Source organism: Daphnia magna, linkage group LG4 (genome assembly GCF_020631705.1).
Source record: "Daphnia magna isolate NIES linkage group LG4, ASM2063170v1.1, whole genome shotgun sequence".
Classification (NCBI taxonomy): domain Eukaryota; kingdom Metazoa; phylum Arthropoda; class Branchiopoda; order Diplostraca; family Daphniidae; genus Daphnia; species Daphnia magna.
In genome coordinates this window covers 3,151,409-3,172,867 of record NC_059185.1, presented here as the reverse complement: position 1 = coordinate 3,172,867, position 21,459 = coordinate 3,151,409, and the positions used below count along the sequence as shown (strand labels likewise).

The following is a 21,459-nucleotide window of genomic DNA, read 5'->3' as shown; positions in this document are numbered from 1 at the left end:
GAGCCTGCGATTACTACATTGCTTCAAATCTTCATCCAATATAATACACGATAAATGGTTAAGAGTTTATTTCTTTTACATCGATGGGCTCGCGACACAGATGTTGCAAGTATTGAAAATCAAGATCATACAAACATAAATCCATGAAAAATCAGCGAATACCTAATAACATTAGTCACATAATCATTCACAGTACGATACATTTATGAGAAACTAAATGAATGGGTGCAGTTGTGGAAACGAAAAAGAGAGTGACAGGAAAAGTTGACAATTATTGGGCACCCTTCAAAAGTTAAAAATGAATTTATAACCGTACCGTGTCTTTCAACCATTCGGGAATGTGAATTTTTACCGTCTTTAAAAGAACGTTAATTATAACAGTGCCAGACCCAGAATGTAATCTCATTTTTCATAAACCATTTGACGATTACCCGAAATTGCAACATGAGTTTGTTTTCCTAGCTGTCTTATAGAACATTTTTGATGCATCACTCAGACCTTGGGATTTTGAAACAAGATCATCAAGTTTTTCACCTCTTTGCAACACTGCTTCAATTGTGTTATGCTGTAAATAAAACATGTTAGGAAAACAAACAGGATTGACTGTAGGAACTTGTTACCAAAATAATCTTGGTCTCATCTAATTCTTCTTGAACTTTGGTTAGAGCATCAGCTTCTCTGGGGTTTTGATACTTTGCCAAAGAGGCCTCCAATCCAGAATAAGCTGCGCAAGCTGCATTCCCTTCTGACCAAAGGGATGATTCCACACGTGCAGCAAAATCATCAAGCACCTGGTATTGCAAAGAACACTATTACACACTCAATAAAAAAGCTGGACAGTGTTTCCTACTTTGGTTAACAATGTATGAGCCACCCTCTGTGGATATTCATGATCTGCTGTCAATACACAACAGAGCCCATCACCTCTGACATAAATGTGACACATGTATTCTGTAATTAAGGTAGTTGTAGAATTATTTTCCCACAAGAACTGCACAACGATCTTCTGTATATATACCTCCTTGTTTCACCGATTGTCTAGAAGCTGCATTTGTCCTCTCTGTCAAAATCTTAGCTGTAAAAGCCATAAATTCTTGGACGCTGCTTCTTTGAAAAAATCCAAAACTTGAAAGATCGTAGGCAGCTTTAAGAAGTTGCGGCGAGCCTTGTTCGTTGCGATGTAAAACCGCTAAAGAATAAAGCCTTACCATTTTTCTAGATTGATTAGAAACTATTTAACCGTGAAATAATCACTATTGACTGATATACAAAGGCTTTCGTTGAAGCTTTTGACTACAAAAAGACGACTTAAGATGTACTTCAAAAGCGCTTAAATCCGATAACCGAGAAGTCTGCAAAAAAAAAATGACGTTACGAAGAAATAGTCCAATAAAACAACTGGAAAGCCGGAACCCAATTGTTGCGTCCGACTACCCTGCCTCTAGCGAACAAAATAGACAAACTGTTAAGCCTTCCGGTAAAGTCATTGCGAAAAAGAACACTAATTTGCAAAACTGTATTACACAAATTTTGCGTAGTTTTCAACGCATTTCCGTACTCGTTTCTAAGAACAGAGAACAAACAAGTTTACATTTGGTTCTATATAAAAATTATTTGCTGGCACCTGGCAGCTCCATCGAAACTCGATAGGCATAGGCCTATCAAACAAGCTCGAGAGACTTCTTCTGCTCCTTCTATCCAATTCGTTTCATTTGTTATTCTGAACTGAGCTGAAGTTGAAAATGTCTTCCAATCTTCAGTCGTTGTTAGAAATGGGATTCTCGCAGCAGTTAGCGTGAGTATCAGTATTGAAGAAAACTATTATTCCTCTAATTAAACCCTCAATTGCCATTTGGAATTCAAAACAGGGAAAAGGCCATTCAGGAAACAGGAGACCAAAATATTGAAGTAGCAATGGATTGGTTAATTGTAAATAGTGAGAAATACAGTCAGCAGCTTGACAACACTCAACCAAAAACAGAAGAATGTGCTGCTAGTGAGGCTGAAGTATCAAGAACAGAGACAGCTTCAACTGCCAAGTCAATTAAGTGTGATGAGTAAGTCAAACTTGGGAGTACCATAGTAAAAAATCAACTCTTAATCAATCAATCTAATCAACCTTTAACCTAAATTTAAGATGCAATAGGTTATTCTCTTCAAGTTCTGAAATAGAATTTCACGCTGCAAAAACTGGCCACAGTCAATTTTCAGAGTCTACTGATGAAAAGAAACCTCTTACTGAGGAAGAAAAAAAGGAACAGCTTAGAAAAGTTGAGGAGTTGATGAAGTTGAAGCGTAAGGAACGAGAAGAAAAAGAAAAGGCTGAACAACTGGAGCAGGAAAAAAGAAGGATACAATCAGGCAAGGAGCTTCTCAGTATAAAAAAGAAATTTGAGGAAGATGAAATCAGGAAGATTGCAGAGGAAAGGAGACGGGAAAAGGAAGAAGAAAAAAAAGCTAGACAGAGAGTCAAAGAACAAATTGAGCAAGACAAATTGGCCCGAAAACAGAAAGCTGGTAATTTAGCCACCACGCCGGTAGTCATTCCTCCAGTTCAGCCGTCAGTTCCGGTTACACCCAGTCAACCTAAAGACTACAAAGAGACTAGAATCCAAATAAGGTTAGTAGTTTATAAATGATTCGTGCAAGTCTATATGAACTACCCATTACCGATTTACTGGTTAGGCTTCCAAACGGCTCGACTATGACACAAACCTTTGGTGCTAAGGAACAGTTGGCGTCAGTTCGTCTCTTCATTCAAATGAATAGAACCGATTTAGTTGCTGGTGTTTCTGAACCATTTCGAATTCAGACTAATTTCCCCAGGAAAATTTTTACCGAAGAAGAGTACGAAAAACCGCTCGACATTCTAGGACTAGTTCCTAGTGCTGTTTTAATGGTATCTAAAGCGTGAAGATCGAACTAATAAGTACACAAATTTAATATCTCATCCGAGATTTAATTTGTATTTGTATCTGATAACAAAGTCGAGCGAGTGAAAGAGTGTGTTGGGGGAGAAAGAGGCGGGTTTCAGAAATAATTACACATAAGATTGTAAGAGCCACGAAGTTACTTAATTTTTCTCATCTTAAATTTGATGTTTGCACGATTTGATAGATACCTACACCTGTTTTTTTTTCATCACCTTCAAATGATTGTTTTTTTTAATTAATCTTACTAACAAATCGCGTATCACCCACCATTCCATAAAGGTTATAGCGGTTTTTGTTAAACCTGTCTAGGCTCGTTATTACAACATAATGCTAAGTCAAACAGTCCAAGGCACTTTGACAGGTTCGTCTGACAAAATGTCTCACTTCTCTCCCCCTCTTTGCCTTCTTTTAACAAAAAAACAAAGCAAGCCGTGGGAAGAGAAAAGAAAAGAAATCGGAAGTGTCGACACAAAATCCACACCACGTGACTAAACCAGGTCTACTTCCTTTTGTTTTCCTACAGTAATTGGTTAACTTCTTTTGTTTTGTTATTTTCCCTCTGTACATTGGAAGAAATCGTCAGAACGTAAACCTCCTCTTTCCTCCTCCCGCTCACGGCAGCATGATTGAGCCTGAGCAGGGCACAACCACTTTTTCCTTCCTGATAAATCTAGACTCAATTGAAATAAGTCAAGATCAATGGGATAGGGTAGAGGGGAAAGGTGAAGAAATAAAAATCTCTACTACTTTAATGATGAATTTTGTAAAGAAGGAAAATGAGGAGTGGGAGTGGAGGGGGGGGGGATAGATGTGTCAAGTTTAAGTCGAGGGTGCGCATGTTCACATCAATGGTCACCTAAATAGGCATGGCCGAATGGAGGGCGCTCGGTGGAGGGATGATTGGAACGATGGATTGAACGGCGGCGGTGGTTGTGGAGCTGTTGGACGATGACGGATTTAGAATTGCGGTCGTGCTACTATGATGACGAGCCCGCTTGGCCTCTTCTTCGCTGATCCGCTGCTCGATGAGGTATTGTGCGGTGCTGATGGCATTCGGAGTACCGCTGATGGTAACCCAGCGGTTTCTTGTGCCCGGCGCGTAAATCCCCTTTTTGGAGATTTGAATATTGGCCCCACTGAAATGTTGGATTTCCAGTAAAGACTTGCCGCCAGGACCTAAAATGGCACCGACTATGTGCTCACCCACTTGCAACTCCGCCCTTTCAAATTTAAAAAACATCTCCTGGATTTAAAATGAAAATTTGCCAATAATTCTTCACTGTAGACGCTCATACCTTGAGTTTTCTGAGCCCCTTGGTGATGTATTGATAGAATCACTGGTGCGATCTTGAGCAACCGGCGAATGGGGCGAACCCAATCCAAACGAGTTATTATTCAACGGCAGGGGAGTTTGGTAGCTGCCACGTCCACGAAAAGGATCAAAAGAAGATTCGTTGTAGCGATGAGGCGACGAGCCAATGGGACCAAATGGACCAGGTGAACTTGATGGAACACCATGACCGCCGTCTGATGCCGACACGTTGTGATTAATCCAGCTACCGGCAACGTTGGCCACACTATCAACGGCAGAATTGCCGTGCGTACTGAAGTTCATGCCAATCATGCCATAACTTGCCAAAGTATTGATGGCCTGGCCCACCTCCGATAAACTCTGCTCCGGGTACCCAGCACTTCTCAATGATGAACGCAGGTGATCCATGAGCTGGCTGAGCATGGCGGGGTTGGGTTGTGAGAGACCAACACCAATATTGAGGTTCACGCTCATATTGTTTAAGTAGGGAGAGGCTCCATTGTTCCCGTTGTGAACCGGAGAGTATCCGCCCGAATTACCATTACCTCCTACACCGCCACTGCCACCGACTCCACCGTTGTGAGCATAAGGCGAACCTGTAGGGTTAAAGTTGGCTACAGGTCCCGTAACTTCAGCATAGCTGACGTTTAGGCAAGACCCGCTTTGAGGATCTTCGGCGATTTTGGAGAGAATCATGCAGCATGCCTTCCTGTTGCAGTCGGAATCTCCAATGACGGTGATACACCTCTCTTGCAAAGCCTGGTCTTTTGCTTTTTGAGAAATCTGTATATAGGCTCCACTTTCCTCCTTAATTTGCTTAATGAAACTGCCACCTTTTCCAATGATCATTCCTGTCAGACAAAACAATATAAGCTTCTATACATGAAATTTGATTAAAAGCTTTAGCTATTCTCACCAGCTGTACTATTGGGTACAAGAATCTTGACCTGTTTGTCTCTCTCAGCTGGAGTCTTACTGTCGAAGTCCATGGCTGGCTTGGCATTAGGGTCTGGTTTGTCTCTTATTTTTTCACAGATAAATGTCAGCATGGACATGACACTCTCTGTAGTTCCTTTAATTAAACATACTCTCTCTGTTGTACCTGTAAAGAATGTACAGTAACACCTACAGTTTGACCTGGATGATGAATTATTAAAAAGTTACCGGGATAGAAATCATTTGCTTTTGACATTTTTATTCTGGCATTAACTTCCTTTTGGACTTGAGCAATAGTCTCACCACCTTTGCCAATTATTGCTCCAGCTGCTACACTTGGTACTAAGACTTTCAGATAAATGCTCCCATCTGAAATTGGAAAACCAGCATGAAGCATGTTACGAACAGGTCAACAACCATGGGGGTAAACACCGAAAAGCAAATAGCCAATATATATCTGCTAATCCAGGAATGCACTGTTAAATCACACTAAAGATACAGCTGGCCAATCAATCACTTATTAATGAACCCCAATAAATGACCTTGAGTCCAATGAACTCATGTGCTTTCACTAATAAATCAGCATGCAAGTAACAAATATGATGGTAGCAAGCAACGACACTTGTATGAAATAACAAAAGCAGGGAAGAAGATGAAGACGACGGACGTCGGCTTCAATAAATAACAGTGAAAAAACTCAGGATTCACCTCCGGTAAAGTGAGATTTTTTCCTATCACTGAGATCCGAGTCTCCATCGAGGGGCCTTTTCCTCTCCGAATGCTCGGGTGAATCGTCATCGTCGAATTTGGGGCTTCGAATCGAATCCTCTCGCGATGTCCGCGTGTCCGATTCGGTCGAGGCCATATTTTCAAGAACTATTACAACCCGGCAACATACGAAGAGAAATAATTCAACAGAGCTCCCATCACTTGCAGCTGAGAACGGCCTGATCAGCTGGAAGATTTTTTTTTTTTCTCTTTTTTTTCTTCTACTCACGGGGACGGAAACTTCAACGCTGTGTTCGCAAAGCGTTTTTCAGAAAAAAATTTACTAGCTAATAAAATTTCTGTTTTTTGTGTGTTTTTAAATGTTTTAGAATTTAAAAACTTTTAATGTTCTATAATTTTCATTTTTTTAATGAATGGAATCAAGAAAGATCGTTGCACCATGGGACCAGAAAGAGTCTCAGCTGTTTTGGACAACAAACCTACGCGGAACGCGGGTAATTAAAAGCGTCCGTTTATTTGGAATGTCAAATTTGTTCATTGGTTTCAATATTGGCTAAGAGATTGATTATTTAATAGCATAACTTGAAGTTTAAACGAAAACCATGCCGACTTCTGATAAAGACACTGGTGAAGCTAGTCAATCAAAAAAAGCACGAGTGGACCATCAAACAATGCCAACTAGACAGGTATAATCATTGTAAACAATGGTGGTTGAAATGGATTGCCTTACTAAACTTTTCGTTTGCAGTACCTGGACCAGGCAGTAGTTCCCGTTGTCTTACAAGCGATGTCTGCAGTAGCCAAAGAAAGGTGAGTAATCTTTTTTTAAACTATCATCAAGATGGTTTTTTTTCTGAAGTAAATGTCAAATCATCATTAGATAAGACAAAGGATTCTAAGAATTGAATTCACTACATATATAATATACATTTTTTTGTAAACTTATATAGACCAGCTGACCCCTTAGAGTTTATTGCAAATTATTTGCTTAAAGAAGCAAAAACTCGAACAACCCAGAATTCCGAAACAGCCAATCAAGCCCTACCCTCAGCGTGTGCTTGACATTCTTTTGACAATCTCACTTCAACTTTAGACTCCATTAATCTATGAAAACTGCATTTTATTTCAGCTCTTGACAGGTAAATCTCAGCGTGCATTGGCTTATTTCATATTTTGTGTGAATACATTTGAGTATGTGTAACTCAATAATGTTCAGCATGTAGATTTAATTTCTTGATCTTTTGCATCTTTACTATAAACAGTTTGTAAGATTTATTGAATTCAGTTAAATATGGTTGAATTAATTTGATTTACAGTATGTGATTCAAAATAGAACCACCAACCAAAAAGAACCCTGAAAATAGAAACCCTTTTTGCAGAACAGTTTACCGCTCCAGTATATTCTCGATTGGTGTTCGGCAATTTATTCCAACTAATATCGTATCTCCCGCGGACTTCTCCGGAACTTATCGTTCTCAGCCGACGCCAGGGCTATTATAGAACGAAGTCCATGTTCCTTACTAAATCCTGTGGATTATATGCCGCTGAAAAAGGAATAAATCAGTATTATTCAAGATAATTGATTATACTGTACTTAATGTGGACTAACCTTAACAAAACGCAAAACGATAGAAGTCCAATCGTCGCGGTGCTTACTCACGAGTGGACTGCACGAATATATTCCCGGTCTGTTAACATACCACGATAAAGAAAGGGAACCACAGAATGTTTTCGTTTATGAACTACCCTACCACCGGGAGGAGTTTACTTCCATCCTAATGCGCTACCATTGGCTGGCACCCTTTACTTTCTATCTTTTTTAAGTCTTCACTCACGGGCTTTGCTTACACGTTGCAACTTTTCGGTTCAGGGCAACAGCATTCTTAAACGACTAGGGTATAGGAACAGACACTTATGGAAGATTCCAAATGGTGAGTAAAGTTGAAGAAAAACGATATTCTTTATCAGTAAAATTGACAATCGACCAACATTTTCCAGAGACTATACAATTTCCTAGTCGTCTTTACGTTGTTGTTAGTCGCAACAATCTTCGCGTGTCACATCTGGCTCATCACTCAAGACCGTCTTCATGGAATTCGATTTAATTCTGGACAATATAAAGCAGGTATTCATTCACGAGAGGTAACCAAAGGATCAGGACGCATTTCTCAATGGCGAATAACTGAACTGAGGGCGATCGACAGTGAACGAATTTACATGCACGAGACCACAGGTTACGGCGATCTAACCGCACGCCAATGCTGCGCTGTCGAATCTGCTGCTAAAAACAATCCAAATCGTCAAGTTCAACTGTTCGTATCTCGTAGTGAATTAGATGATGAGCAGCAACAGAAGTTAATAAACGGTAGCAATCCATCGCCATGGCTGACGGTTCTGCAACACTACCCCAATGTGGAAGTGATTTTCTACGATGAAGCCGAATATTTTAACGATACCACATTAGAAACTTGGTACATGGAAGATCAATGGGAAAATAATCGTCAACAAGAAACTCACTTATCCGACTATGTTCGGGCTGTATCGCTGTTCAGAGGTGGCGGCCTCTTCCTCGATGTAAACTCTGTGCTGACGTTGAAACCGCTGAATGAACCAAGATGGACCAATTTTTTCGTCGTAAAAAGCAACGACCGAATAGCACATCAAACGACATCATCAAACAAAATGTTTCATTTAGTTCACGGCCATCACTTGATCGATATGCTGATCTTTAAACTGGTCGAAGCTAGTGGCAGCCCTCATCCAGAGCCGTTTGAAGTCGCTATTGACGCCAGTCTGGCCCGTATCTGTAATTTCGAGAGAAAAGGACTTTTGAATCCAGGAAATAATCAGTGCCTAGATGTCCGTTTAAACGAAGAAAGGGACGTCTTTTTACCACCTCTTGACACTTTACTGTCAAGACGTTCATTTACCCATTTGAAAGAAAATGGTGGTAGTATTAACTTACAGTCTTTACAGCAAGTAGTTCGGACAGTAGTTGAAGCTCAAGAAGGAGTTTTGATGACGTGGGATGCAATGGCCGCCCTACTGCAACAAAACAAAACGTTTTTTGAATCGTCCGGTTTCAGTGTGTCTAGCAAGATGGTCCTCTCTATGCTGATCGCCGACAATTGTCCCGTAACGGCAGCGCAAGAAAAGATTTTCTTCTAAAACAATTTGCGTTATGTACTTGATTGGTTGACTACACAGAATCTATGAAACGACTCTACCATCTATGAGCTAATTTCTTTACAATTTATTTTATTGCTTAAGATTTAAAAAATGGGGGTGAATTTAGTCAACTATAAGACGAAGGATTTTGCTGTTCATTTAATTTACATTGTATAGCTGCATCCAAGTACGATGTAGAGTATCGGATACATGAAAATTTATGCTGCGGGGCAACCTTTCGTTTTTCAAACGGTAATCATGAGCCAGTCGAAGAATATCCGCAAGGCAATGAACGTTGAGTTTTCCACATCAAAAACACAATGAGTGCTGACGTTCCATTATTGCCTCCAAGGCTCCAAACTTGATAAGGAAAACAACAGTGTACAGTGAGACCTAACAGTGCATAGTAACTTATTTCTAACCGGCAAAAACATTATTTTCATAATTCATATTTTAGGTGTGATAACAAAAGAAAATTATGCGTGTATCAATCAGTAAATTGTTTGCTAGTGCACGTTTGTTAGCTCAATGGCGAATATTCAAGATTGCTCTATTCTTGTTGGTGATTGGGGGTGTTTTCTACACGACGCAGTCTTCCCTAAACAGTGCAAGAAACCAAAATTCTACCTATGGAAGCATTTCACTTGATTCTTTTGCTTCAGCATCGTCAATAATGGACATCTTCCTTAAATCTGACGAGCAAGTATAAGCCTATAAAGCTACAGTTTACGAAGAAATTACGTTACACTTAACTAGTGATATTGCAGTATGAGCCATTTTATCGTTTGTTTTTATTTTTCGGGGCAACATAAGATGATAGCAACCAATGTATACTTATATACGCAAGTATATAGGTGTACGTAGGATGTTTTCGAAGGTCATTTTCTGTTGCTCAAGAGAAATCCGAGTCGTTTCTCTTAAGCATTACAAATACTGGTTATGTCTGGTGTAATTAAAGAACAAACTATTCAGTTCTACTTGTAATTTTAATGTAAAATAAGAAAAATGTAAGTTGTAAACTTACCGCATACGCTCATTGAAAGCTCGGAGGGATATTAATTCAATACGTTAGAAACGAAATTCCAGTATCACAGTGAAAGATAAATCTAAAAATAAATCAATAAAATATCAGAAATTGTAAGACTACTTTATTGAATATAGGACGTACCAGAGGAAGATTATCCCGATCCGCAGGAGGAAGCCAACAGGTTGAAAATAATTTTGTACTGGAACGAGTGGGACTCTAACATGGGCAATCAGCCACTAATCGACGGTTTGTGCCCAGTCACTTCATGCATCTTCACGCCGGATCGTTCGCTATTAAATTTCAGCCACGTCGTTCTCTTTTTCGCCAATAATGAAACATCAGCCAACAACAGTTTGCCCGAAAATCGCCAACCCCATCAACGGTTCGTTTTCGTCGCCCGTCACGCCAGTATCGAATCACAAAGTTTAATTGAAGCATTAACCAACGACCATCGCATTCGATTCGATTATTTCAACTGGACTATGACATACCGTCAGGATTCGGATATTGTTTTCCGCGAATCCTTTGGCGCCGTTAAAAAATTACCTTATTTGATGAGCCAACGTTCTCTAGCTGAAAGGAAAAACAAGAAAACATCGACGACCCTCCAATTAATGAAGAGACCATCCGCCAGGGCACGTGCCGTATCCCGAATAGGATCAAAAAATAAACTGGTAGCCTGGTTTCCCAAAACATGCGAGACGTCCATCCATCGTGAAGAATATGTCCGTCAACTGGGTCAACTTGTTCCAGTTGACGTTTATGGCACTTGTGGCAACTTGTCGTGTAATTTCGACTGCTTTCAAAGTCGATACGATACGCTACGTCTAGACTACAAATTTTACCTGGCGTTCGAGGAGTTCTGGTGCGCCGATTACATCACGGCAGAGTTTTACAATGTGCTGGATTACGACACAGTGCCGATCGTGCTGGGTGGCGCCGATTACGAGATATTGGCTCCACCCAACTCGTTCATTAACGCCCTGGATTTCCCATCAGTTGGAGCTTTGGCAGAGTATCTTTTGTTTCTTGACAGGAATCCGGAACTCTATTCGAGATACTTCGAATGGAAGAAAGTTTATCAAGTGGTTCTCTCACCCAAGAGCGGCTGGTGTGACTTGTGTCGCATGGCTCACGATTTTAGCTTGAAACCTAAAATTTACAAAGATATTAAGCTTTGGTGGGTCGATGAAATGAAATGTCAAAACAATTCGCTTGGAATTTTACCTCTTGCCAAATAGTGAAGCATCGCGTGAATACAATCTTGTCATTCGTTACTGTCATTTGTTGTTTATTCGAATTGTTTGTTGGCACTGACTTTTAAGGTAAAAACCTAAAACTTCAGTCTCCCCTCGTCCTAGTTATAACTTGGGGAGAAAGAAATGACTGACAGATTCATTATAGAAACATGAAATATCTTGATGGGTTTCACCTTTGTAGACAGGTGCATCGTAGTAGCATAGGCCTACTTAGTAGCGGGGAACTTAAATATGACGAGATGAGATGTCTACTTGAGATTAGATGCAGGTCACTGCAGCCAATAAGGGAAAATTTTCCACAGCAATTTTTACCTGGCACGGATCGGAAATCCCAGTCGGTGAGCACTAAAAGTTACTGTAGTAGTCTGTGAAGTTGGTCTTTGAACGGATTTCAGTGTTGAAACACAAGCCCGATTTTGTGTATTTTCTTCGCGAGATTTCCTGTTAGAAAATATCAGTGAATTTTAAAAAAGGGTTTTAATAATCAGTATTGTATAGTTCACCTTAAATATAGGCAAATGGCGTTGTTACATTCGATCTTAACCATAAATGCTTTCCTCCAAACACAGTTTCCTTGTGCAAAAATGGTTTTAGAAGCAACGAAATTCCAATAATAGGCGGTGGTAGAAACGAGTAGTAGGTGGTGTTTAACCTCGTACTTTTTGAATACCATGGAACGACCTGTAAACGAAACGTAATGAGCAATTTTAGCAAATGTCAAACTTGAGTTATCTTATCAGAAACATTTAGACGACACACTTAAAAATCAATAAAATTTCGGACATTCTTTCAGTTCCAAATCTTTTATGTAAAAACCACGTTTTCTCTTCAATTTGCTATCTTGCGTGCGTGGCATTTTTACCCCTAGTTAGAACACTTTTCTCAGTTTACAAGGTAGGGCGTGGCAGTTACATTTTAGTTCTACAGCATCGAAACATTGACCTGATAACCCGAGAATCGACTGAGATTCGTTTAACGTACTCATCAATCGAAATCCAGTTTCTCCTTCTCTACAGGCGACCTACTTTTATTCGCACGACCATAAAATAAAAATTATATTGTGCCTGGTCTGCAGAAAAAGCTCTTCTGTTAACTCAGGCAAGTCGATCATAACAATCAGCGCAAGCACGAAACACAACCGTCGAAATGAGAAAAACGGCCGTGTTTCAATTGAATATTGCTACATTTGTCATCTTTGTTTCTGGTTGTCTTCTGATGCTTATTTTTCGTCAAACTGTTAAGCCAGAAACAGCAGATACCATCAGCCACGGTGATGATTCACAGGTATAATCACACCAATATCACATCAAAAATTTATTTAAACTCAATCGGAATTTCTAGAAGGCCCTAACCGAACATATGTCTGTTAATGACATTTTGACGTCAACAAAAAACTCGACGAACAAACCACCTTTGAAACTAATTTTACTGTGGAACGCCATGTCTCCGGGGCTTTCAGATAATCCATTCATCACGTTCAACTGTCCTGTAACGACGTGCCTCTTCACAGCTGATATGTCGCTTATCCATCTCAGCGACGTCGTACTCCTTCGTATTGATGTACTCGAAGACATGCCGTTGAACCGTCTACCACACCAGCGTTTTGTGTTTCTTCACATTGAGTCACCCATTAGTACCAAATTGTCTATAATGGACAACCCACGATTTCGCTACAACTACTTTAACTGGACAATGACGTACAGGCGCGATTCAGACATTTTTCTACGCGATTATTATGGCTCTGTCTTGCCCCATGATTCTATGAAAGGCAACGACACATCTCAGCGGTAATTCAGACATTTGCAGACAACGATGCCAATTTTAACATAAATTAATTTATCTTACAGGACAAAATTCGAGAAAGAATTGATCGGAAAAGAAGTAATGGACAACGACACAGATTTGGCGGCCATTATTCGAGGGAAAAACAAAATGGTGGCTTGGTTCGTCAGTCACTGTTCAACTGTAATTCGGAGAGAAGAATACGCCCGTCAACTTGGCCAGTACGTGCCAGTCGACATTTTCGGCAATTGCACCAAAGAATGCCCTACCGATTGCTATCAAATGTTACGCACCGATTACAAGTTTTACTTGGCATTCGAAAATTCTTGGTGCCCGGATTACGTAACGGAAAAATTCATTCGGCCATTGTTTTATCACGCCGTCCCGATCGTTCTTGGCGGCGCCGACTACAGTCACTTTGCTCCGCCTCATTCTTACATTAACGTCCGCGATTTCGGGTCTCCCAAAGAGCTGGCTGATTACTTGATTCTTTTGAACAACACCGAAACGCTGTACGCCAGTTATTTTGATTGGAAAAAAGACTACGAGGTTGTCAGGACTGACATGTCCGGTTGGTGTGACTTGTGTCAATTAGCTCATAACGACAGTCTGCCGGTTAAAGTCTATCCTGATATCAAGCAATGGTGGATGCTGGGCGAAGCCGCTTGTGAATATCATTCAACAAAACATTTTAAAGGAATATTTACCTGAAATATGGCACTGGTTTCTTCCAACACTTTTGCTGTCATTTCCTTAAAAAAAAAACAGATGAAAGAAAGAAATTGGAACGATAAAAGGGTTCTATTCTTTTACCTTAGCTCTTGAGCCACACAGACAACCAAGATGACTAGATTTGCTGGCCTACGCCACTACCGAACAGTCAACAGTCGTAACTCTCGGTTAGAAACCTAGACTTTGGACTTATTATTATTTAGGTGTCTGATGGACCGACCTGCATACTGTTTGAAACCTGTTTGTACGACATACTGTTTGTACGACACCATTTGGACATTACCTCGACAACTAATCAAGTGCTGCTTGGGTTTCTAACCGATGCCAATACTGTTCTTCCTGGTTCTCTTGCTTTTTGTTCGACTGTGTGAGTCTTCCTTGTTCTATCAGCAATTCAACTTGTCGCTCTTTGATATTTGACGTCAATATAAAAAAATTCCATGGCATCGGTGAAAATGGCGTCCTTGCGTACACTATGTTAAAAGAAATAACAACATCTGTGTGAAAATGTAACCTGAACCGTAAAAAAACAAAACAATACTTACGATCGTATTGGTCGTGTAGACGAACAGGGGGTGCCGGGAATACTAGGAAAGATGTACAGTAATTAGAAAATTAAAATGTTCTACCGTACGCTCCTATCCGATCTAACCACGCATTTCTACAACGCGAAATTTCAGTAATGTTTGACAGAAAAAAAGGAGGGAAAAAAAAAAAGGCTTACATTTTACGAAACGTAAGCCTTTTTTCTCTTCCCCTACTCTAACTTCGGGTCTATACTATTAGCTAAATCACCTTATTCTAAATTGCTCTTGCGTCTGTCGTTCAAAGTATCCACTGATACTTGAATTCATAGTGTGACTTCATAGAGTCCCCACAGCGTTGCCCCCTTACGAGCCCATCTTTTTACAGTGCTAGGTCGTGGTTGGCCTCATCCGTAGAAAATCTTATATGATTGCTCAGCTGAAAACTATTGACTAAAGCAGGCTAAAAAAAGAGTGGAATCATGTCGACTCTTCATCTGTCCGTACGTGCCTCTTTCGCTGCTGTTTCTTAGCGGACATTCGCCCATAAGACGACCGTGACTAGATCGGCTGACGTCTGAGTACCGTCAGTCACACAGACACAGTTGTATCTCATTGTCCAGACACCGAGATATCACCAACCCAATTAGTAAACCAAAAAATCATATTTACCTCGTATTCCCGTCTCTCGGCGACGACCAACATAGTCCGCTTTCATTGTCCACTTCGGGACTCTTCGGGTAGAAGCGGGAAGAGACACCCACTTCTACCTAAAAGAGGAAGTGACGCCTTGAAATTCCTATAATGTTTCGGGCTTCGGATCCCTGTCTCTCCTATTGATGGTTTTGGTCGGGTGCACAGCCAACAATGATCCCATAAAGCTTCCCTACATTCGCCACCAGTGCAATTTCTATAGATTTTCGTTTCAGTTAGTCGGTCTCTTTGCTGCTGTCTCTCGCTAGGGTAGCAACCAACCAACGGGACCCTCAGCCATAGTCGCTATCTTGTTTCCTAAACCATTTCAAATCATAACTTTTAATCTAGTTCTTGTTCTATAAACTTCGAGCATCATGCTTTTCCACGAAAGTCATAAAGGAGCAAGTGAGATTGCCCAAACAAACAGATGTAATGAAAAATTACGTAACGAGTACAATGTGACAGCATTGATACCTGTTCACCAAATCTAGGATTATGGGAGGATCATATAATTTAAAAGGGATTGTAATGGTGAACAGAAAAGGGAAAGGACTAGTGCAATTTAACGACATTTTTCCTAGCATCAATTTCAAAATATTAAGAGCAGGCATTAACAAATTTCACAAAAGCTAGATCTCCAATTTAGCTTTTGAGGAATTAAAAATCTAATACGTTTAATTAAAAATTTCTTAAATACGAAAAAGCTTAATTTTCAAATGTTATGGGGTTCCATAGCAATAGTTTTGGTTTCAAATTAGATTGCCACTTTTAGTTTCAGATTCAAAATTCGGGAAGTTGAAGGTATTTTGTTTTAAAAACTCATCAAATGTGGGAAAATCATTGCTACTGCTAAAAAAATCCTCACCAGAATCTTCGTTCGTTTCTGGATAATTAAAAACGGCGTGGTGATAAGGGAAAGAATATTCAGGCCCTGAAGCTGGAGCGTAGGAATCATCGTTGTGCTCCGGAGAGTAATCCTGTTGTTGGTCATCCGTTGATTCAATATACGCAGGAGGAGGATATGTCGAATCTTGGTAACTAGCAGGGGCGTTGTAAGTAGCATCGGAATCATGTAGAGCTCCAGAATATTCTGCAGTGCTATTCTCCTGAGGGCTGTAAAAAGAAGATGCTAGAGTATTGTAAGATGGAGGATTGTAAGATGGGGGACTGTATGATGGAGGATTGTAAGATGGGGGACTGTATGATGGAGGATTGTAAGATGGGGGACTGTATGATGGAGAACTGTAAGATGGAGGATTGTAAGATGGAGGATTGTAAGATGGAGGACTGTATGATGGAGGATTGTAAGATGGGGGACTGTATGATGGAGGATTGTAAGATGGGGGACTGTATGATGGGGGACTGTAAGATGGGGGACTGTATGATGGAGGATTGTAAGAGGGGGGTCTGTAAGCAACAGCACTGAAAATAGAATGACTGTTAGATGAAGAACTCTGAACAGGAGGACTGTAAGAGGGAGATGTGTTTGCTGGGGCTTCATAGTTTGCTTTAGGTTGTTCATATTGTGCCTTTGGAGCTCCATATTGTGCCTTTGGGGCTCCATATTGTGCCTTTGGAGCTCCATATTGTGCCTTTGGAGCTCCATATTGTGCCTTTGGAGCTCCATACTGGCCTTTTGGTTTCGCTGCTTTGTAACTTGATTTGGTCCGTTTGAGCTTCAGTTTCAACAGCCCCAAACTTCTGCCTTCTACGTTATCGTCATTTTCGCCAACAGATTCCTGCACAAGGTTCTTCCATCCAGTTGAGTTTCCTTCGAGGTTGGTCTCTGTGGTGCTAGTTTCAGCTGCCAAATCCCCATCAGACCCTATGACTAGTAAGGCTAAAAGTGCCATCAGCACTGGGGTGGTAACCTGGAAATGTATTTAAATTAGTTTCACTTAATACGTACTATTAACTATGTACACGTATGATCATAATTTATCTTTATAAACGGCGAGTATTTAAGCTTACATTACCTTAGAAATTCCAAGTTTCATTTTCTTCAATCAACTTTGTTTCACGTGGTGGTCACTGATTAAATATAACTCGAAGACGGTACGTTGAGCACAAGCTTTCAAACTTCACTGATGCTAGTAGAAGAATTTTCTTGGGGATTTATACCCAGCCAGGATATGTCTCCGCCTTCCATGAAACATTAATATAATAAGCCTGCAACGAAAACTGTACTATACTCCATCTGCCACCGACATGGATTCGTGGTTGGCATTACTGGTGTTTCAATGTGTGTGCCACTAACCTGGCTCCCGCCACATTTCGTGTTTCAGTGGCTTTAATGCGGCAAAATTATGGACTGACCATCAGTTATTTTCCCAAAAGTGAACCAATGAAACAATTTTTAAAAAAATCCGTCATTTTCGATGAAGGAATTCACGCATATGCATTGGAACATTATATGTCTTTCGCTTGAAAGTTTGATTGTTTTCTGAGAAAGTAGCATGCCCTACGGGATATATTCATTTCTTACGTTTTCGTTTTAGAACGAAAACAGAACCCAGTATGAAGATGACGTGAAACGGAGGCGTAATGCTGCTTAAGACGTTAACTTATAAATTATACTGCATACCAACCACCAAATGATTAAGATCAATGATCGGCGGTGAGGACTAACGAAACGAAGCCTGGGAATTACCGCGTGGGCAACGAGAGGAATGGCCGTGGTGAACACGCGGTGGAATGGTTGATCTAGCGAGGGAAATTCCTATGTTGTTTGCTTTTGAGAGAGAGCGCATGTCACTTTAACCATAGTATTGGCACAAAAACGTGAAAAAAAATCGGGAAAGAGTTCAACACCGAAATTATAATAGAACAGTAGAACCATTGAGAAGCAATTCTTTCGTTTTCAATGCGAGCACAAGATTTACGACTTTATTGGTCACTGAAGAATTAACCTCTGGCTCTTTCCTCAGAACAAGGGAGAAGAAAGGCGGGAAACCCTGTAGGAGAGGGTTAGAGTAAACAGAGATAAAAGAAAATCACAGCGAAAATAGAAAACAGAATGCTGGACTCGGAACTGGGAAGAATCATTTTGATCGAAACCAAAATCAACCTTAATTGTTTCGTTTGCATCATATTTATTTAAGTTTTCTTCATTTGATCAGAAGCCATACAGTACATCGGAAAAACACCTTGTTCTGTTTACCTAGACCTGGACAAAGACTTAAATTGGCCATCTAGTGGATGTAAATGGTAATCCTGTCATACAAACTGTGATAGCCCAGTGCATTCCTTATGTTATATCCTACGAATAGGAAATTTGAATGAACGGATTCTAGCTAACATATTTTTGATTAATCCAAAACAGGAATAAAATTTTTAAAAGTAACTGATGCTACGTTCTTTAGTTATTTTTTTGTGGAAACCTTTTAACTGATTCAAGTTCCGCTTCCATATTTTGTTTACACATGTGACAAGCAATTGAGCTACTACGTCAAAACATTTAAAGAATGCAGATATTGGTCTCTATGATAAATTTTATTTAGATGAATCCCCAAATCCTGTAAAGCATAACATACTGAACTAATAACATAACAAGTTACATAATCTCACGATTTTTACATGGACAACATTTCCATTCAATTGATGAGCTTTGCAAACTCGGCATCTTAAACGTTGATTTTTTTTTCTCTTCCGTCTAGCGTTCAAATTATGACGAGAATGCAGAAATAGGATAACTTAACAACAGGTGGTTTGCTAATATGGAAAAAGGGAACGACTCGTTAAAACGGATGCAATGTTTCTAGCTGACTCTTAAATTTCGCTGGACTTCGGCGTACTAGAAAGCGTAGAAAACTTACTCTTTAAAACTAGGGAATTCAAAGGTATTAGGTTTTAAGAAATCATCAAATTTTGGAAAATCATTGCCATGTCCAAAGAAGTTCTCACTGAAATCTTTGTTTGATTCCGGGAAGTTTGAAACACCCTCGTTGTAAAGTGAAGGATATTCAGGCTCTGAAGGTGGAGCATAAGGAGCATCGCTGTGCTCAGGAGAATACTCTGGTTGTTGATAAGCTGGTGTTTCTGTGTAGGCAGGTGGAGAGTATTCTGAATATTCGTAACTAGGTGCCTCTGGAGAAGAGTGATGGGCTTCGGTTTCAAGTGGACCAACAGGATATTCTGGAGCGCTGTAGTCTGGTGAACTATATTCCGGTGCACTATAAGAAGGAGAAGTGTAGGAAGGAGTGTTGTAAGATGGAGTAGTGTAAGAAGGAGAACTGTAAGACGGCGGAGAGTAGGATGGAGGACTGTAAGCTGGAGGACTGTAAGCTGGAGGACTGTAGGCTGGAGGACTATAGGCTGGAGGACTGTAGGCTGGTGGGCTGTAAGCTGGTGGGCTGTAAGCAGGAGGGCTGTAAGCCGGTGGAGTGTATGCTGGTGGAGTGTATGCTGGTGGACTGTAAGCTGGTGGACTGTAAGCTGGTGGACTGTAGGCTGGAGGACTGTAAGCTGGAGGACTGTAAGCTGGAGGACTGTAAGCTGGAGGACTGTAAGCTGGAGGACTGTAAGCTGGAGGACTGTAAGCTGGAGGACTGTAGGCTGGTGGGCTGTAAGCTGGTGGGCTGTAGGCTGGAGCTTTGTAGTTTGGTTTTGGCGCCCCGTATTGTTGCTTTGGTGGTCCATATTGTTGCTTTGGAGGTCCGTATTGTGACTTTGGAGGTCCATATTGTGCCTTCGGGGCTCCGTACTGGCCTTTAGGCTTCGGTGCTCCGTAGCCTGACTTAGGTCGCTTATTCTTTTCATGTGATTTCAACAGTCCAAAAATTCTGCTTTCCCCTTGATCGGGGTGACGATCAGCGTTCGCCTCCGTCACATTTCCCGAACCAGTCGGTCTTCGTTCAACGTCGACTTTCGGGGTGCTCGTTTCTGCTGCTAAATTCCCATCAAATCCGGTGACTGCCAACACTAAGAGGGCCAACAGCATTGGAGCAAAAAACTATAAATTTCAGTAAAATAAAGTGATTAGATATTTTTTTCCCAAGTCTTGCCAAAAATTTTTAAAGGACATCTTACCCTCGAAATTTCACGTCTCATTTTCGTCGGAAGTATTAAAATGTTTTCCTGGGATTGTATTAGTTCTTTAACTTGGAGAAGCTATTGTTTTCACAAGCTCAAGAACTTCACTGATGCCAATTCCAGAATTGTCAGACGGATTTATACCCCCAGTTGAGAAATGACTCCTCCTGTCATGAAACAATGCAGTGGTCCATCTTTAAAAAAAAAAAAAAAAGGGCTTATAGTGGTCTTGAGTCACATGTGCTGTCTTATTGCTTTCCTCTGTGGCTTTGCATATGCACGGCGGTTTGCGCTACTAACTCGACCCATATCGCGTTTAGAGGCTTTAATTCAGCAAAATTGCTACTTTCTTACAAGCATAGAAACTGACTGATCATCACACTTTGGCGAAAAAACAACCACAGCAATGAGGAGGAAGAAATTCTTCTTAGTTCATTAAGCACTTCAGGCAAACCTACTAGATTGGCATTTCATTACCTGCTGGAAGGCTGGATCGTGAACTGAGAAAGAGGGACGTTCGGTGTAAGCTATTTCGTTGTCCTGGTTTCAAAGGAAAATAACCCACAATGGAATATCCCATTTATAACCAAAATATAAATTAAAATTATATTACAGTGTGTTCCTGATGTGCTCTGAACTTTGAAATATTCTTTCCGGACTTTCAATACCAGCAATTCAGCAATTTGCATCTTTGAATGGCCTATTTTGTGTTCGAGGTTTTATGACTTAAGCATCGTTGAGTTAATCTTTGTTCGTTGAATCTGAGGCACAACCCTTTTGATCTGCTAAAACATCTTAACTCATTCCATTCATTACTTGTTTCGTTAACTAAGAAAAGTTCCAAATCTAGAACAGCAGAAATCTTGAAGGGCATTGCAAACAGCAAATTATGCTAGAAGGATGGGAACTGAACTCGGCATCATGGCGGCATGGACCTCGAAAGTCGAAACATTTGTTCTCGATGCAGCTGAGGTTTCCTTCTGTCTGAAAAAGAGGATCAACGTCCGCGTAACGCAGTAGCTGGTATTTGTCCTCTAGCACTCTCCTTTTTTTGTGTGTTTTCTTTTGGGAGGGAGGAGGGATTTCTTTGTTACAATTCTGCAACTGTCAGTGGTGGTGTTGGTATTGGTATGTGTGTCGATCACCCTTCAAACAGTTACTCATTTCCCCAGGAAAACCATAAACAATCTTTAAACAAATGTGCGTCGAAATAATTCATCTTCGATTATAACGGCGGAATACGAAAGCCGTATACACTGTAAAACCAGTTTTATAAACAAAAGAGGGTGTGTTTATGGCACAGTAATAGTTAGCCAAATCTTCGTGGACG

General features: G+C 40.5%; 9 protein-coding genes across 17 annotated transcripts; 5 read left to right on the top strand and 4 right to left on the bottom strand.

Moving 5' to 3' along the window:
• Positions 1-53: 53 nt before the first annotated feature.
• Positions 54-1,361, bottom strand: LOC116921668 (synaptobrevin homolog YKT6). The gene is made up of 4 exons (XM_032928002.2): positions 1,019-1,361; positions 851-951; positions 621-791; positions 54-565 (listed from the first exon to the last, which is right to left on the bottom strand). Exons 1-4 carry the CDS (start codon positions 1,209-1,211, stop codon positions 428-430), a joined length of 603 nt encoding a protein of 200 aa, XP_032783893.1. The 5' UTR covers positions 1,212-1,361; the 3' UTR covers positions 54-427.
• A 125-nt stretch (positions 1,362-1,486) lies between these two features.
• LOC116921666 (UBX domain-containing protein 1-B) lies at positions 1,487-2,950 on the top strand. Its single transcript, XM_032928001.2, has 4 exons — positions 1,487-1,795; positions 1,869-2,057; positions 2,138-2,620; positions 2,686-2,950. The coding sequence occupies exons 1-4, from the start codon at positions 1,743-1,745 to the stop codon at positions 2,912-2,914; spliced, it is 954 nt and encodes a 317-aa protein (XP_032783892.2). The 5' UTR covers positions 1,487-1,742; the 3' UTR covers positions 2,915-2,950.
• LOC116921662 (RNA-binding protein Nova-1) lies at positions 2,939-6,157 on the bottom strand. 2 transcript variants are annotated; one of them, XM_032927997.2, is made up of 5 exons: positions 5,890-6,157; positions 5,410-5,550; positions 5,162-5,347; positions 4,229-5,096; positions 2,939-4,153 (listed from the first exon to the last, which is right to left on the bottom strand). In XM_032927997.2, the coding sequence occupies exons 1-5, from the start codon at positions 6,044-6,046 to the stop codon at positions 3,790-3,792; spliced, it is 1,716 nt and encodes a 571-aa protein (XP_032783888.1). In that variant the 5' UTR covers positions 6,047-6,157; the 3' UTR covers positions 2,939-3,789. The 2 variants fall into 2 exon arrangements, with proteins under 2 accessions (XP_032783888.1, XP_045028237.1); XM_045172302.1 differs by having other exon boundaries at positions 3,940-4,176.
• Positions 6,158-6,276: 119 nt separating this feature from the next.
• Positions 6,277-7,484, top strand: LOC116921669 (protein dpy-30 homolog). Of its 4 annotated transcripts, none has more exons than XM_032928004.2 (4): positions 6,277-6,404; positions 6,487-6,596; positions 6,659-6,720; positions 6,861-7,125. In XM_032928004.2, exons 2-4 carry the CDS (start codon positions 6,513-6,515, stop codon positions 6,970-6,972), a joined length of 258 nt encoding a protein of 85 aa, XP_032783895.1. In that variant the 5' UTR covers positions 6,277-6,404; positions 6,487-6,512; the 3' UTR covers positions 6,973-7,125. The 4 variants fall into 4 exon arrangements, 2 of the variants coding, with proteins under 2 accessions (XP_032783895.1, XP_032783894.1); XR_004393492.1 differs by lacking the exon at positions 6,277-6,404 and adding an exon at positions 7,290-7,484 and having other exon boundaries at positions 6,411-6,596; positions 6,861-7,049; XR_004393491.1 differs by lacking the exon at positions 6,277-6,404 and adding an exon at positions 7,227-7,484 and having other exon boundaries at positions 6,411-6,596; positions 6,861-7,049.
• Positions 7,485-7,705: 221 nt separating this feature from the next.
• LOC116921665 lies at positions 7,706-9,131 on the top strand. The gene is made up of 2 exons (XM_032928000.2): positions 7,706-7,841; positions 7,909-9,131. Exons 1-2 carry the CDS (start codon positions 7,839-7,841, stop codon positions 9,076-9,078), a joined length of 1,173 nt encoding a protein of 390 aa, XP_032783891.2. The 5' UTR covers positions 7,706-7,838; the 3' UTR covers positions 9,079-9,131.
• Positions 9,132-9,556: 425 nt separating this feature from the next.
• Positions 9,557-11,382, top strand: LOC116921663 (alpha-(1,3)-fucosyltransferase C). The gene is made up of 2 exons (XM_032927998.2): positions 9,557-9,781; positions 10,240-11,382. Exons 1-2 carry the CDS (start codon positions 9,557-9,559, stop codon positions 11,344-11,346), a joined length of 1,332 nt encoding a protein of 443 aa, XP_032783889.2. The 3' UTR covers positions 11,347-11,382.
• Positions 11,383-12,040: 658 nt separating this feature from the next.
• LOC116921664 (alpha-(1,3)-fucosyltransferase C) lies at positions 12,041-14,334 on the top strand. Of its 2 annotated transcripts, none has more exons than XM_045172303.1 (3): positions 12,041-12,648; positions 12,709-13,151; positions 13,212-14,334. In XM_045172303.1, exons 1-3 carry the CDS (start codon positions 12,511-12,513, stop codon positions 13,855-13,857), a joined length of 1,227 nt encoding a protein of 408 aa, XP_045028238.1. In that variant the 5' UTR covers positions 12,041-12,510; the 3' UTR covers positions 13,858-14,334. The 2 variants fall into 2 exon arrangements, with proteins under 2 accessions (XP_045028238.1, XP_032783890.2); XM_032927999.2 differs by having other exon boundaries at positions 12,706-13,151.
• Positions 14,335-15,509: 1,175 nt separating this feature from the next.
• LOC116921656 (DNA-directed RNA polymerase II subunit RPB1) lies at positions 15,510-18,022 on the bottom strand. Of its 4 annotated transcripts, none has more exons than XM_045172305.1 (4): positions 17,329-18,022; positions 17,075-17,267; positions 16,670-16,969; positions 15,510-16,627 (listed from the first exon to the last, which is right to left on the bottom strand). In XM_045172305.1, exons 2-4 carry the CDS (start codon positions 17,093-17,095, stop codon positions 15,848-15,850), a joined length of 1,101 nt encoding a protein of 366 aa, XP_045028240.1. In that variant the 5' UTR covers positions 17,096-17,267; positions 17,329-18,022; the 3' UTR covers positions 15,510-15,847. The 4 variants fall into 4 exon arrangements, with proteins under 4 accessions (XP_045028240.1, XP_045028242.1, XP_045028241.1 ...); XM_045172307.1 differs by having other exon boundaries at positions 15,510-16,246; positions 16,412-16,969; positions 17,329-18,021; XM_045172306.1 differs by having other exon boundaries at positions 15,510-16,648; positions 16,691-16,969; positions 17,329-18,021.
• A 549-nt stretch (positions 18,023-18,571) lies between these two features.
• On the bottom strand, positions 18,572-20,888 carry LOC116921653 (repetitive proline-rich cell wall protein). The gene is made up of 4 exons (XM_032927986.2): positions 20,743-20,888; positions 20,607-20,669; positions 20,127-20,323; positions 18,572-20,049 (listed from the first exon to the last, which is right to left on the bottom strand). The coding sequence occupies exons 3-4, from the start codon at positions 20,145-20,147 to the stop codon at positions 18,910-18,912; spliced, it is 1,161 nt and encodes a 386-aa protein (XP_032783877.2). The 5' UTR covers positions 20,148-20,323; positions 20,607-20,669; positions 20,743-20,888; the 3' UTR covers positions 18,572-18,909.
• Between the last annotated feature and the right edge of the window lie 571 nt (positions 20,889-21,459).